We start from the raw sequence: 13950 nt of genomic DNA, 5'->3' as shown, positions 1-13950 counted from the left end.
AAAGTTCCCCTCGCACATTTGTGCTAGTCGTTTCCAACTCTAGGGGGCGGTGCTCATCTCCATTTCAAAGCCGAAGAGCCAGTGCTGTCCAAAGATGTCTCCGTGGTCATGTGGCCGGCATGACTAAACGCCAAAGACGTACGGAACACTGTTACCTTCCCACCAAAGGTGGTCCCTATTTTTTCTACTTGCATTTTTTATGTGTTTTCAAACTGCTAGGTTGGTAGAAGCTGGGACAAGTAACAGGAGCTCACTAGAGATTGTGGCACTAGGGATTTGAACCGCTGAACTGCCGACCTTTCAATCAACAAGCTCAGTGTCTTAGCCACTGAGCCACCGCGTCCCTCACTGCTTGTGCTTATCCATACCCAAAATGTTCTTTTAGCAAGAACATTTAAAAATTACCTGAAGTGTGCTAAGAGTTTCTTCCAAAGATGCTGGTGTAATTGTACATATGATAACAGTCTTGGCATTTCCACCCAAGGAGTTCTGGAGAATTCTTGTTAGCTTACTGTCCCTGTAGTTGATGAAACCTCTGATGCAAAGTGATGAGAGAAAGAATAAAATATTATGAATGAAGCTCAGGGAAAATTGGTTCAACAACCCACTCATTATCTTTAGACAAAGTGAGAACACTAATCAATCATCAATAATAAAACTATCTAGATGAAAAAATGTGAAAAGATGCATGTCAAAAAATGAAGTTGGGAAAGGGAAGAGTCAGAGGTCATAAACCTTTTGCTGCTCCAATTGAAACAGGAATTATTTTTTTTCTTACCCAGACTGATCATCACAAAGTTTCTTGATAACTTGGCCCAAGATGAAGAGGCTCCGGTTAATATTACACCCTTCTTTAAGTCGAATCCCTAAGCACATACATAAAAAGCACCATTTCAGTCATTGCTGTATTGATTTACGGCATCATAAATCAGTTCTCATTTTAAGGCTATAGGAAGATTTGTACGGAATCAAATACACAGACTACACAATCCAGCATTAACACAAAGAAAAAGTGAACTGAATGGATCTGTTTTAAAGCCTACAAGAAAGTAAGGGCAAATGTGATTCTCCATTCAGATTCTTCAACATCTAGAACTGGGGAGTATGGACCTCAGCAATAAAGATGACACAGGCACCACAACTGGAAGCCCTTCATAGCCCTCTACTCCATGAATTTGTCTAGTTTCCTTTTAAACTTGTCCATTCTGATAGCAGGACATTAATAGTTTAGGATATACAACCATTAATGATTACAGAAGTGAGAACACAATCTAGCACAGATTAAAGATAACTGTATTGTGATTTTATTTGTACATTTTTAGCCAACAATGGCTATTGTAACTTGATGCAGATATAACATTCAGTTCCTAGTGATCCATATGGGCCCTTTATTAAGAGCTGTTCATTTAGGAATGGACAATTATTTGTTATCCCCCTATTCCCACATGACTACGTTTACAAGTAGTCCTCGACTTACGACAATTGAGCCCAAAATTTCTGGTGCTAAGGGAGACATTTGTTTAAGTGAATGTTGCCCTGTTTTACAGCCTTTCTCGTCAGTTGTTACGTGAATTGCCGCAGTTGTTAAGTTAATAACATGGCTGTCAAGTGAATCTGGCTTCCCATTGACTTTGCTTGTCAGAAGGTCGCAAAAGGGGATCAGATGACTGACCCCAGGACACTGCAACCATCATAAATATGAGTCAGTTGCCAAGTGTCTGAATTTTGATTATGTCATCATGGGGATGCTGCAATGGTCATAAGTTAAAAAATGGTCACAAGTCACTTTTTTCAGTCCTGTACCTTTGAATAGTCACTAAATGAATTGTTGTAAATCGAGGACTACCAGTAATTCAAAACAGGAATTCCTCTGGAAGAATCTTTTCACTTTAGAGAGTGTGGAGAAGATAAAGATAGAACCCTAATGTATGACTATTTCAGTCTGAGGAGGGCCTTTGAAGATGGCAGGATATGAATGTAGTCTATTTAAGGCAATAAATTAGGAACAAATTACTATAGAATTACCAAAAAATCTCACTGAGAAGTAAACACATACCTTCAGCTCCTGTTTGGCTGGCTCTTTCACTTCCTCCCAGATCTACAAAATTCTGAAATATTGAGACAGAATTTGTTATGCTTAGTTTTATTTAAACCAGGGGTGGGCAAATATGGCCCCTTTATGACCTGTGGACTTCAACTCCCAGAATTCCTGAGCCAGCTTGGCTGTCTCAGGAATTCTGGGAGTTGAAGTCCACAGATTGTAAAAGGGCCACAGTTGCCCACCCCTGATTTAAACTATTTTGCCTTCAGTGGAACTTGCTGAAGAGCACCGTCGAATATTAGAACTGATGAGTCAAACTTGCTGAAATTCAGAAAGTACCAATATAAAAAAAGCAAGAGTTTACACATGTGCTCCCAAGTTCAGCTTATCTTCACTCACTCACACATTCACAGCACTGGAAAAATAGCCACACTCAAATCACTTTCAAGCGAACACTGAGGCACAAACTGATTTTTAGAACACACTGAATTTAAAATAATAGCAAACTTTACTGGCTACAATGCTACTAGGCTGGCAGGCACCATCCAGAGGGACAGAAATCACAAAGTCTGGGTCCAAGGACGATAAAGAGTGGGTGGGCTTCAGGACCCTTTTATCCCCTTTCCTTTGTTCTGGTAGCTGTTGATGGGACTTGGGGAGGGGTTTCCCATGTACTCAGGCCCAATTTTTTTTGTCTGATTCAGGTGAAATTTATTAGCCTATCCAGCCCGAGTATAAATCAGAACATAACTGGTACTTAATGTTTATAAAGTTACACCAGTGCACTATCATATCCCACTTATTTTAACCTGTGACATCTTACAAATAACTCACCAAATGAGAAACCATTACAGCTCCTTCATAGCTTGAGCCAGAAGTATGCTTTTCTTTACTTTCAATGATCTTTAAAAAAAAAAGATAATATCATGAACCAGATTTAAAAAACACCTTTATACATTATGGAGCTAGACAAAAATTTAAATGGAATCACACATCACATTAATTTTAGTGCAGTATGTGTACTAGGTTAATTTCCCCTACCTTAAGGGACAGGAGGCAACCTTTCCTAGCTGGACACCATTCAAAAACCATGTTGCCTCAGAATTCAGTCACAAGACGATGAAGCTATTTGTAGCATATGCTTCCCCATAAGGCAGTGTTGGAGAACCTTTCTGGCACCAAGTGCTGAAACGGGAGTGTGCGCGCTGGAAACCGGAAGATTATCTTCCCAGCACGCACATGCGCTCCCGTTTGCTGCTCTTCCAGTTTCTGGCATTCCCGTGCACATGAAGACCAGCTGACGGAATCTGGAAGAGCAACGGGCAACAACTCGCGTGCCCGGAGAGATGGCTCTGCATGCCACTTCCGGCACGCGTGCCATAGGTTCACCATCATGGCCATAAGGGATTACTTTATCAGTTCCTGCATATTGTTAGAAGATAAAGCCCAATTCAAAGTCTGAAGGCGGCCAAGGGCAGATATAATAGGAATACTATCAGCAGGAATGTGGACTGATTCTTCAGTGATAGGACAAGAATCAATGGATGAAGTCTTTACACAGAGAAAACCAAACTCAAAATAATGAAGAACTTCCTGACCTTGAGAGCTATCAATCAATTGAACGAGCCTGCTTCCTAAGATTTAAGGCTGTTCTGACAGTGTAGTTTTCAAGCAAAACTGAACAGCCATTTGTCTGGGAACAGGATTTATGGTTTGGACAAATAAAAATAAAGAACATGCTCCTCAAAATCATCAAGGGAGCATTATATTTATCACCATAAATTCCAAAACCTTGAGGCCAGGTTTTCTTCATCAGACCTGTGGCCTTATTTGTCCTACAGGAGTCACTAAGAACTAAAGTGCTTCAATCTATATGGTCTTCAGCCCAGGTTTATTTACTTGGTGGAAGATATGTGCCATTCAACATTCTGAGTAATGTGGTTATTTATTTAGCTGCATGGCAGATGCTGCTGAACACTGTGGCATGAACTAAATGTAGGCAGGAACACAAAAATTAGCAATCACTTACCATTCTAAAAATTGTATGAGAACGGCTGCTTTTTTCATTCATTTTTGTCTCACCATAATGCCTGTTTTCTGTTTAGAAGAAACATTAGATACAGATTATTCTTATACTGGATTTTCTCTTTACTTATTCTCATTTCCCATAAAATAGACCTCAGCAGTTGGTGCCTGCAAACACAGCTGACTCCCTTTCCCCACATCCCATACCCACTGAACTCCTACACAGCCTCCAACTTCCCTTCCAACTCTTATTATTTTGTTAGGAATAAAAGAACCAACCCCTCCAATTTTGTACTTCTTTTCTGGGAACTCTTAGAGCAGCCCTTTATTTCCTCCAAACAACAGAAGATCACCCCACTCCCGCTGTGAACAGGGGTAGAAGCACAGCAAGTTCCTACTCTTTTATTTTCAAGGAAAGGGCTAAAGTGTACTATACCACTAATGGCTAATTCAGCGTAGTGGCTTCATTGCTATGTGTATGCACATGTTTGCATGTATGCCTGAGGAATGGAGAAAGAAAGTTATATAGGAGTGCTGGTGATGCAGTAGTTAGAATGCAGTATTACAAACTCCAACCACACTCTGGAGTTTGATCCTGACGGGCTCAAGGTTGATTCAGCCTTCCATTTTTCTGAAGTTGGTAAAATGAGGATCCAGAATGTTGGGGGCAATATGCTGATGTTGTAAACCACTCAGAGTGTGCTACACACTATGGAGTGATACATAAGTCAAAGTGCTATAAGTGTATATGTGAGCATATAGGAGTATGTTGCCCATGTGGACAAGAAAGACAGATTTTATTTATGGGGGAATATTCATCTGCAGAGAGGAGCCAATAAAGAAAAGTGTATTGAAGGTACTATATATTCATTTGCAGATACAGAAACTTGACTTTTAACAGATCTAGAAATCTGAGATTTGCATATAATGATCGGTGCATTTAAACCATTATCAGAGAGCAAAACTTACTTTCTCCTTTCTTCAGCCAGCTCATAACCTCTTCTGGAGAAACGACTACTTCTTCATTCAGATCTTCAACATAGATTGTCCTCTAGAAGAGAATGAAACATCTGATTATTATACCAATCAACTTTAACAGTTATGAGTATTGTGCTTTGTACTTGCATACATAACTGGGCTCAATGTTTGATTTTGACTTAACCATGAATAAAACCTTCAGAAAACCCTGGCCAGCCTGGGAAGAACCCAGAATACTTGAGACTAGCGAAGGAGTGGCTGCAATGGGGAGGCTTGCTAGAGAACCGCATTAGAGGTGTGGATTTGTCCAGCCTCATGTACTTACATTGATGTCTTCACGAACAACCAGTGACTTCTTTTTCCTAATGTTACTGCATAGCAAGTCTTGTATAGTTTCATTATGAATTTCCATGTATGATATACGGAGCAGGAATTCCCTATCTGGAATCTAAAAATTACGAGACATTACATTCATCAATATGTTTGAAGACAACTTGTTCCACAGATACGTTCTTAATGACAATGCCATTAATCACAAAGCTTTCGTATTTGTATTCCCAGCCATGCCTTATTATTTGTTAGACTACAACTCTAATTTCATCAAGACATCTGTCAGCGGTGATGACAGTCCAACACCAGAGGACTCGTGGCTAAAGAAAGACAAATTTATACATTGACAACACAGCCTTCTTCATAAGAATTTTGTGGTCAAAGAGTCTTTTAACTCAACTTGTGACAGTCCCAAGAATGTGCTCCCCTAAATAGTTAACTTAAATACTAATCTTTCTGTGACTAAAAAACTTGGTGAAAGAGGCTTTTAGCTGTTATTTTGAATTTTAAAAGCATACAGGTAGTCCTTGACTTATGACTTTTCAAAATTACAACACTTTTAAAAAAACGACTTATGACCATCCTCCCACTTACAACTATCGCAGTATCCCCATGGTCATTATTATCCCGGTGCTTGGCAATTGGCAGTTTACAATGGGAACACATGATCACTATCTGAGACTTTCCCAGCAAGCAAAGTCATTCAGGGAAGCCATATTTGCTTACCAACTGCAGCATAAAAAAAAAAAAAAGATCACAAAATCATAGGCGGCTCACTTAACTGCTTTGCTTAGCAATGGAAGTTCCAGTCCCAATTATGGTTGTAAGTCAAGGACAACCTGTATCGTGGGCACTCATGCAAAATTATTTTCCAGGTATGGCTAGTTACATCTGAAAGCAAACCAATGACTTTACTCCAAATTTCTTTATCTAGCCTTCCAATATGTTCGCTATACTGTATATGAGCCTTGGTGGTGCAGTGGTTAGAGTGCAGTACTGCAGGCTACTTCTACTGACTGCTGGCTGCCAGCAATTCGAATTTCACCAGGTTCAAGGTTGACTTGGCCTTCCATCCTTCTGAGGTCAGTAAAATGAGGACCCAGATTCTTGGGGGCAACATGCTGACTTGGTAAACTGCTTAGAGAGGGCTGCAAAGCAATGTGAAGTGGTATATAAGTCTGCTATTGCTATTGCTACTATGACCCCAACTTTTTGTGAGCAGAAGAGCACACTTCCCAATAAGTGCTCTGAGCATATTGTAGTTTGCTTTTGGCTCTGGCAGCCCCCTTGATATACCCCCAGCCTCTCTTCTCTTCCACAGTAATCCTCTGTGCACACTGCAGATTGGGTCAGATAGCCAGACCTTTGCATTAAAGCCTCCCTGATCACGCCTTTAAAAGATACACAAGTAGTATTAAATCAGAAGAACATTCACATCTTCTACAATGGGCTCTGGAAAGCTACTTTGAATTCAGCATATTGTTGCATGGGGCTGGAAAACGAGAGGCATAACCTTCCATTCTGATAACCTTCCATTCATTTTCTTGTAGCTTCTAGGATGACAAACATGACATGCAGCCTGAAAAATGCTGGCATGAGAAGCTAGGAACTCAGCTGCAGTTTCAATACCAGTCATTTCTGCAAAAGCCTTGGGTAGCTGAAATATAAACATTCAGTGGAATCACTTACACTGCAGATGGTATTGAAGACATCATTAATTGCCATGGGTAAGATACCTGGACCATCTTTGGTACCCAATATTGTGTGCGTTTTGCCTGAAGCTGTCTGACCGTAAGCAAAAATAGTCCCTAAAAAGAAGGAGAATGATTAGTTCAAATTAATAGCCACCTGCGGAAATATGCACAAGGATTATTATTTAAAGTACCATTGTATCCTTGAACTGCCGACTTGATAATAGGAGCAGTCACACCTTGGTAGACTTCCTTTGTACTGTTGTTAGAGTGGAACACACGATCTTCAAAAGAAAGCAAAAAAATTAATCAGTGGCCAGTCCCTGAAAAATCATCAGGTGAATACAGGTATTCCTCGATTTACAACCATTCATTTAGTGACTATTTCATAAAGTTGCAATGACACTGAAAAAAACCGGACTTCAAACTTACAACCGTTGCAGCATCCTCATGGTCACAGGATTAAAAATTTGGACACTTGACAACTGACTCACGTTTATGACAGTTGCAGTATCCTGGGGTCATGTGATCACTTTTTGTGATCTTCTAACAAGCAAAGTCCAATGGGGAAGCCAGATTCACTTAACCATGTTACTAACTTAACAACTGCAGTGATTTACTTAACTGTGGCAAGAAAGGTCATAAAATGGAGCAAAACTTGTCTTCCTTAAAAGCAAATTTTGGGCTCAATTGTGGTAAGGCAAGGACTGTCAGTATTTTGTAAGCTGAAGCAGCTTTGCACACGCAGCCTTCCAAAATCAATTGCTTGAGGATGTATTATGCCAATAATGAGCAACAATTGTGAATAGAATTTTTTTTTCTTTTTTATTGGCCAAGTGTGATTGGACACACAAGGAATTTGTCTTGGTGCATATGCTCTCAGTGTACATAAAAAGACAAGATACATTCGTCAAGAATCATAAGGTACAACACTTAATGGTAGTCATAGAGTACAAATAAGCAATCAGGAAACAATATCAATATAAATTGTAAGGATACAAGCAACAAAGTTACAGTCATACAGTCATAAGGGAAGGAGATGAGTGGTGGGAACAATGAGAAGATTAATAGTAGTGCAGATTGACCTATATGATAGGTATTAGCATTTGTATAATTATTTGGTTTAAGCTAAATCACAAGTACTATCCTTCATACAGTATCCTGTTTAATGATTATACAGTTTTTTATTCTGAATATAACCTAGGAAATGCACTGTATTCATCATCATCATCATCATCATCATCATCATCATCATCATCATCATCGCCTTTATTGTCATTATATATCATGTATACAACAAAATTGGTTTAGCCTACTGTTGGTAATCCATAACAGAAAATACAAGACAATACAATTCCCAATTTATACACATAATTGGGGGGGAAAAACCTAGTCATAAGTTTCCATATGTACGTGGAGTGATTGTGATTGTGTTTAGGAGTCTGACAGCCCATGGGTAGAAGCTGTTTTTAAACCTTTTTGTCTGACTGGCTATACTTCAATGTCTTCTGCCCGATGGTAAAAGTGAAAAGAGATACTGGCCAGGGTGTGAATCATCCCTAAGTATCTTCCTTAGTCTGCTGAAACAGCAAGTCCTGGCGATGTCATCCAGTGGTGTTAGTGGGCAACCAATGTTTTTTTGTGCCGAATTGATCACTCTTTGTAGTGCCTTCCTGTCCACAGCTGTTAAACCAGCTTACCATACTGTTATACAGTATGTGAGACACTTTCTATCGTGGACCAATAGAAAGAAGTCATCAGCTGTTGTTCCACATGATTTTTCCGCAGGACTCTAAGGAAATGTAGTCTCTGTTGGGCCTTACTAACCACCAGGGACATGTTGTTTTTCCAGGTGAGATCTTGACCAATGATCACTCCCAAGAATTTAAAAGAGGAAACCCTCTCCACTCTGGGGGACAAATGAAGATGTAGGAAAATTCACCAGAAATAAAAGAACAAAAATTATGATCCGAAAATTTCCAGAGAAGGAACTACTAAAAAATGAAATCAGTTTGAGAGCAAAAAAGCCAAAGAAGAGATATAAACTTGAAAGAATTAACAGGAAAACCTCATTTGTAATTTAAAAAATTTGCTGAAAACGGAACAACAATCATAGCAAGTTATGATGTTAACTGTCAAAACTCAAGAGACAACTAGGTTGCCCAGCAAGGAGAAAAGTAACCAATGTATCACAAAAATAATGGCCTCTGTAAAAATCTACCATATTCCAAGAAGGGCTCTTCTGATGTTTAAGCATCAACAGAGAAAATTATTCATGTTTTTCATTAATTAGCTTTTTGTCTCATCTTTATTTTTGTCATCAGTAAGCAAACCTACTGATCCTATATATCTATCAATCTTTTCTCCACAATGACAATGCTGTGAGATGGATTGAGCTAAGAAAAAGTGACAAGGCCGATTTTTGTGCCCACGTCAAGTCTAGAATTCATAGTCTCCTGATTTTTAGAGCTAATGGATCCAAAAAAACAGCTATTTCTTGGGAGGTAAAAATGAAAGGTAGTATTGAATGTAGCGTGAACAATATTAGCAGAAGATACCAGTGCATCCAATGCAACTAAACCAGTCAAAATATTATTCATCCATACATTTACAGGAGTCATTTTTCTGGGCATAGAAAGAAGAGTGACATCCTCCCTTCATATATGCCACCTTCAGCTACCAGAGAAACAGATTGGGTTACAGATTACTGATATTAATGATATTCAATGCTTCTTCTAAAGAAAATTAATATGCATCTGCTATACACATATAAAATGAGAGGTGGTATTCAGCTCTGACCAGTTCTGGAGAACCGGTAGCGGAAATTTTGAGTTGTTCGGAGAACCAGTAAATACCTCTGACTGGCTCTGCTCCCATCTACTCTCTACCTCCCAATTCCCAGCTGATCGGGAGGAAATGGGGATTCTGCAGTAACCTTCCCTTGGAGTGGGGAGGGAATGGAGATTTTACAGCATCCTTCCCTGCCACGTCCACCAAGCCATGCCACGCCCACCAAGCCACGCCCACAGAACCGGTAGTAAAATTTTTTGAATCCCACTATTGTATAAAATGCACAAAGATCAAGAGGGTTAATTAGTACATTTAGTATGGCATTTTTAATTAATCCAAGACATTCCATTTGTAAATTCTTCTCTACTTTACATATACTCATGCTGAAAACCACACAAATACACATTTCTGGAGTTATCAAGAGCTTACCAAAGACAAATGACCTGGTTCCATCTATTTGTGATACAGTGCAGTCTTCACTTTTCCATGAAACCTGTCCTTTTTCATCAAGGTCTTCATTTTCTCTGAAAGAACGAATCAAGGTTTTCAGATGAGTAGATTATTTCAGGAATAAAGAGAAACCTTTTCCCTAAAAATTGATATATGCCCCTTAATGAGCTTTAAATTGGTGGATCTCACACAAGTACACAAGGTTTATAGTTTCTTGACGTCAAAACTTCTAGAAAATGCATACTACACTCTTAGCTGGTATGTAAGCTAACATGAGAAAGAGTATACAGAGTTCAGTTTTACCCAATTGTAAATGGGAATAATGGAAATTAGAAGTCTTCAGATTGATTATGTGCCATCAAGTCTGCTGATTCTTAGTAACCAGATAGATTTTCTCCATAATAAGTGCATTTTAGACAGAGAAGCATTTTCAGGAAAACTACATAGAATAGACAGGTCAGACCTGAATTGAAATCATCCAGATCATAGTGGGTTTTTTAGCTTTATTGATTAGCCTATAGGCCATATCAAAGCACAAAGTTCAAACACATATCACCAATAAAATCCTATACAAACAATTTAAAATAAGAGTAGGGTAAAATACAATAGTTATAATATAAGATACAATATAATTTAATACATAAATATATAAAATAGAATAAAATGACATAAAATTGTATTTCGGTGTCACCCTTACAATCTACCCCAATCGGTCCCACGTATGCAGATCTCAACTGAACCATTTTGTTTAAGTACTGTGCTGTGTTAAATGTTATTTTCAGGTTCTGGCCGCACATAAAGTAAGTTGTTTTGATATGGGGATCCCAATGGGTCCTTCGTTTGGTATACAGACCAAGGTACCTGTCTCTCACCCCCTTATACAAGCAACAAACAAATAGGATGTGAGCCAGGTCTTCTACCTCTGCCGCTCCGCAAATGCAGACACTCATTGTAGGGTATAGAGTGGAATCTCCCATATCTGACCATTGTGTCAAGCTGTTCGAATCTCTCTCGCGTTAAATATCTCCCTATGATGTTTTGGCAGTTGTAATTTCAAATATCTATTTGAAAAGTATGTTTGTGATTGCTCAGCCATTTCAAGTTACCCACTTAGCATAGCTATATCATTTTGTGCTCATATATCCTTTTTTAAAATCGTTCTCCTGTTATGCAAGAGATAGGAGATAGGATGGCCACAAAATTTGTTAATTTAGTGATCCAGGAGATTTGTGATTGCAATTTTATTTGCTCTAGTAGACATTTGCTCAGTCTCCATTTCATAATGGAGTAATTATATGCTCTAATTTTAGATAGGGTAATGGGCCTATCCTTTTTAATATATGGGGACAACTATTGCCATCTTCCAACCATCTGGTATATGGCAGGTATTATTTATATGTGTAAAAAGACCTGCTAATACTGGACCCACCAATTGGGAAATTTCCTGAATAATTCTGCTGGTAAAAAATCCTCACCTGGGGCTTTATTGCTCTTTAAGATTTTAATGATGGATTGTATCTCCTTTTCAGAGACTGGTGGCCAAGGGGGTGGGGGTGGGGGAAGTTCTAGGGTTTACTAGATCACTGCTTAAGGACAGTTTCTCTGCAGGTTCCGTGGAAGCAAACAAACAGTGATAATAATTCTCCCAGTCCTCAGCAGAGATTGGTATGTCAAAAGCAAATCTCCGTTCCTTCAGGACACCTGCTACAGAGCGCCAAAATATTACTGAGTTGTGACTTCTGGCAGCCAACTCAAGTTCTGACCAGATTGAAATGGCAAAACATTTTTTTCTTTAATGTTATAATTTTTTTAATATTCCCTTCTTGTGTGCAACATCTCAGCTTGTATATGAACAGTAGGATTCCTCTGGGCGAGCCTCATGGCTGCCTTCAATTACTTTTTCAGTCGCTGGCATTCAGGATCAAACCAACGGGGTCTACCACCCAGGCTCTTTTTGTAGCAGGTTTAGTTGTTAGGTGTTTCTTCAGAATATTAGAGAGATTAGAGAATGCATTGAAGACTGACAGCCAGTCAGTAGTAGATGACTGGATTGTTCTAGCCCACTTGGTAGCATGGACCTACCGGGCCATCATGTGCCAAAAGCGGGGGTCGTGCATGCATGCGTGTAGGTGTGGGGTGGCGGGGTGCATTGAATTATGGGTGTGGGCATGCATGGGACTCCCCGCGCTCCCCCCGCTTTTGGCACGCAACGGCAAAAAGGTTCATCATCACTGATCTAGGATAACTTCCAAGCCCATCCTTTATTCAGAGTTATAATACTGGGATGTGTTTGGAGAGATATACACATTTACCAGTATTAACTCGAACCCTTCATATCCAAATTTAACAGCTAGGAAGTATGAATACTTGTCTTCATTGTATAGTTTCTACCCCTGCCATTGCAACTCTTGCTTTATAAGAATGCATAACCCACCAGAGGGTCTCCCTTTGTTTTTTGGGCTGGGGAGGCCCATCCCTGAAAGTCTGGCAGGTGTACTGGTTCGTCCACTTCGGTTAACTAGGTTTCTTGAATGGCTATTACAAGTAAGGAGACTTACTTGCAGTGTCTGTTATCTGAAAAAAGTCTTTTATCTTAGGTTCTCTGGGTGTTGTCGCAGCCATGGATAGCTAGTTTGCTTAGTAGAGAAAACTTTCTCCTCTCATTCACTAAATGCTTTACTAGTTGGAGTAAAAAACTGGGGTAAAAGTTGGGATAAACCTCTCAAGTAGTAAAATTGAAGCTTTTAAAATTTAAAAATTGATTTAAAAAGTAAAAGTAAAAATAATAAAAATAGAGTAAAAAGAAGAACAAAGTTCAAAGTTAAAAATTGATTTAAAAGTGGTTTTTTTTAAAAAAATTAAAATAAAATAAAAACAGAGAGTAAAAAGGAGAACAAAGTTCAAAGTTAAAAATTGATTTAAAAGCAGAAAGAGTATTTTTTAAAAAGGATAAAAATAGAGAGTAAAAAGGAGAGCAAAGCTCAAAGCTGCTGCTCACTCCCCATTCTCCCATCTCGTCCTGGTAGTTAATATTAAACATTTCACCGTACTGACCCCTGGATGGGGGATGAGGGGGGCGATTTATTCCCTCCCTATGTATAATATTGAATAAAGTCAGTTCCTCCTTTCTCTGTCTCTCCGTTTAACTTACTTTCATAAGTTCTGTACTACAAGGGAAAATTGGAAAGGAGAATCCTACAAATGCTACATTGAACTGGAGGAAAAGAGGGCTGCAAAACTGACGATCAAAGACCCCGAAACAGCAAATTAAAAAAGGCAACCCATATCTAAACATAGTAACAAAAATAAAACCACCTTGCAATAAGTGGCCGCACTCTCACGCAAACGGTAACGCCGCCTTCTTCCGCCATCTTGCCTCGCTTCTTAGGACTTATCTTTTAAAATTGAGCTTCAGTGTTTGAATTTTCTCCCGGGACTCTTCCGATTGGTCGGTTGGAGAGGCAAGATTCCAATTGGTCGGTTGGCGAAGCATTTCCTCCCGAGGTGGACTGAACCATTATTCCAGCGAGGGTCGTATAGCAAAGGGCGAATGGATCCAACCTCTTGAGGGGTGGTAAGGAAGAAAAGGGGTGTCATTAATCATTATGGGAGAAATCCATGTTGCATGGATTCCGATCGCTTTTC

At 39.3% G+C, this 13950-nt stretch overlaps 1 protein-coding gene across 1 annotated transcript in view; it reads right to left on the bottom strand.

Moving 5' to 3' along the window:
* CENPE (centromere protein E) overlaps positions 1–13676 on the bottom strand; it is a 58085-nt gene extending 44409 nt beyond the window's left edge. Inside the window, exons 1-11 of the mRNA XM_070948765.1 lie at positions 13621–13676; positions 10285–10379; positions 7260–7349; positions 7064–7182; positions 5370–5492; positions 5036–5117; positions 4071–4138; positions 2876–2944; positions 2057–2108; positions 779–866; positions 406–535 (exon numbers count right to left, since the gene is read on the bottom strand). Of these exons, the coding sequence (XP_070804866.1) occupies positions 406–535; positions 779–866; positions 2057–2108; positions 2876–2944; positions 4071–4138; positions 5036–5117; positions 5370–5492; positions 7064–7182; positions 7260–7349; positions 10285–10379; positions 13621–13676 (972 nt within the window). The remainder of the gene's footprint in view (positions 1–405; positions 536–778; positions 867–2056; positions 2109–2875; positions 2945–4070; positions 4139–5035; positions 5118–5369; positions 5493–7063; positions 7183–7259; positions 7350–10284; positions 10380–13620) is intronic.
* Positions 13677–13950: the final 274 nt, after the last annotated feature.

Source organism: Pituophis catenifer, unplaced genomic scaffold, assembly GCF_029215685.1.
Source record: "Pituophis catenifer annectens isolate HBS135680 unplaced genomic scaffold, rPitCat1.0.hap2 SCAF_8, whole genome shotgun sequence".
In the NCBI taxonomy this organism is placed as follows: domain Eukaryota; kingdom Metazoa; phylum Chordata; class Lepidosauria; order Squamata; family Colubridae; genus Pituophis; species Pituophis catenifer.
The sequence above is the reverse complement of the archived record's forward strand: the minus strand, read 5'-3'. Positions and strand labels throughout refer to the sequence as shown.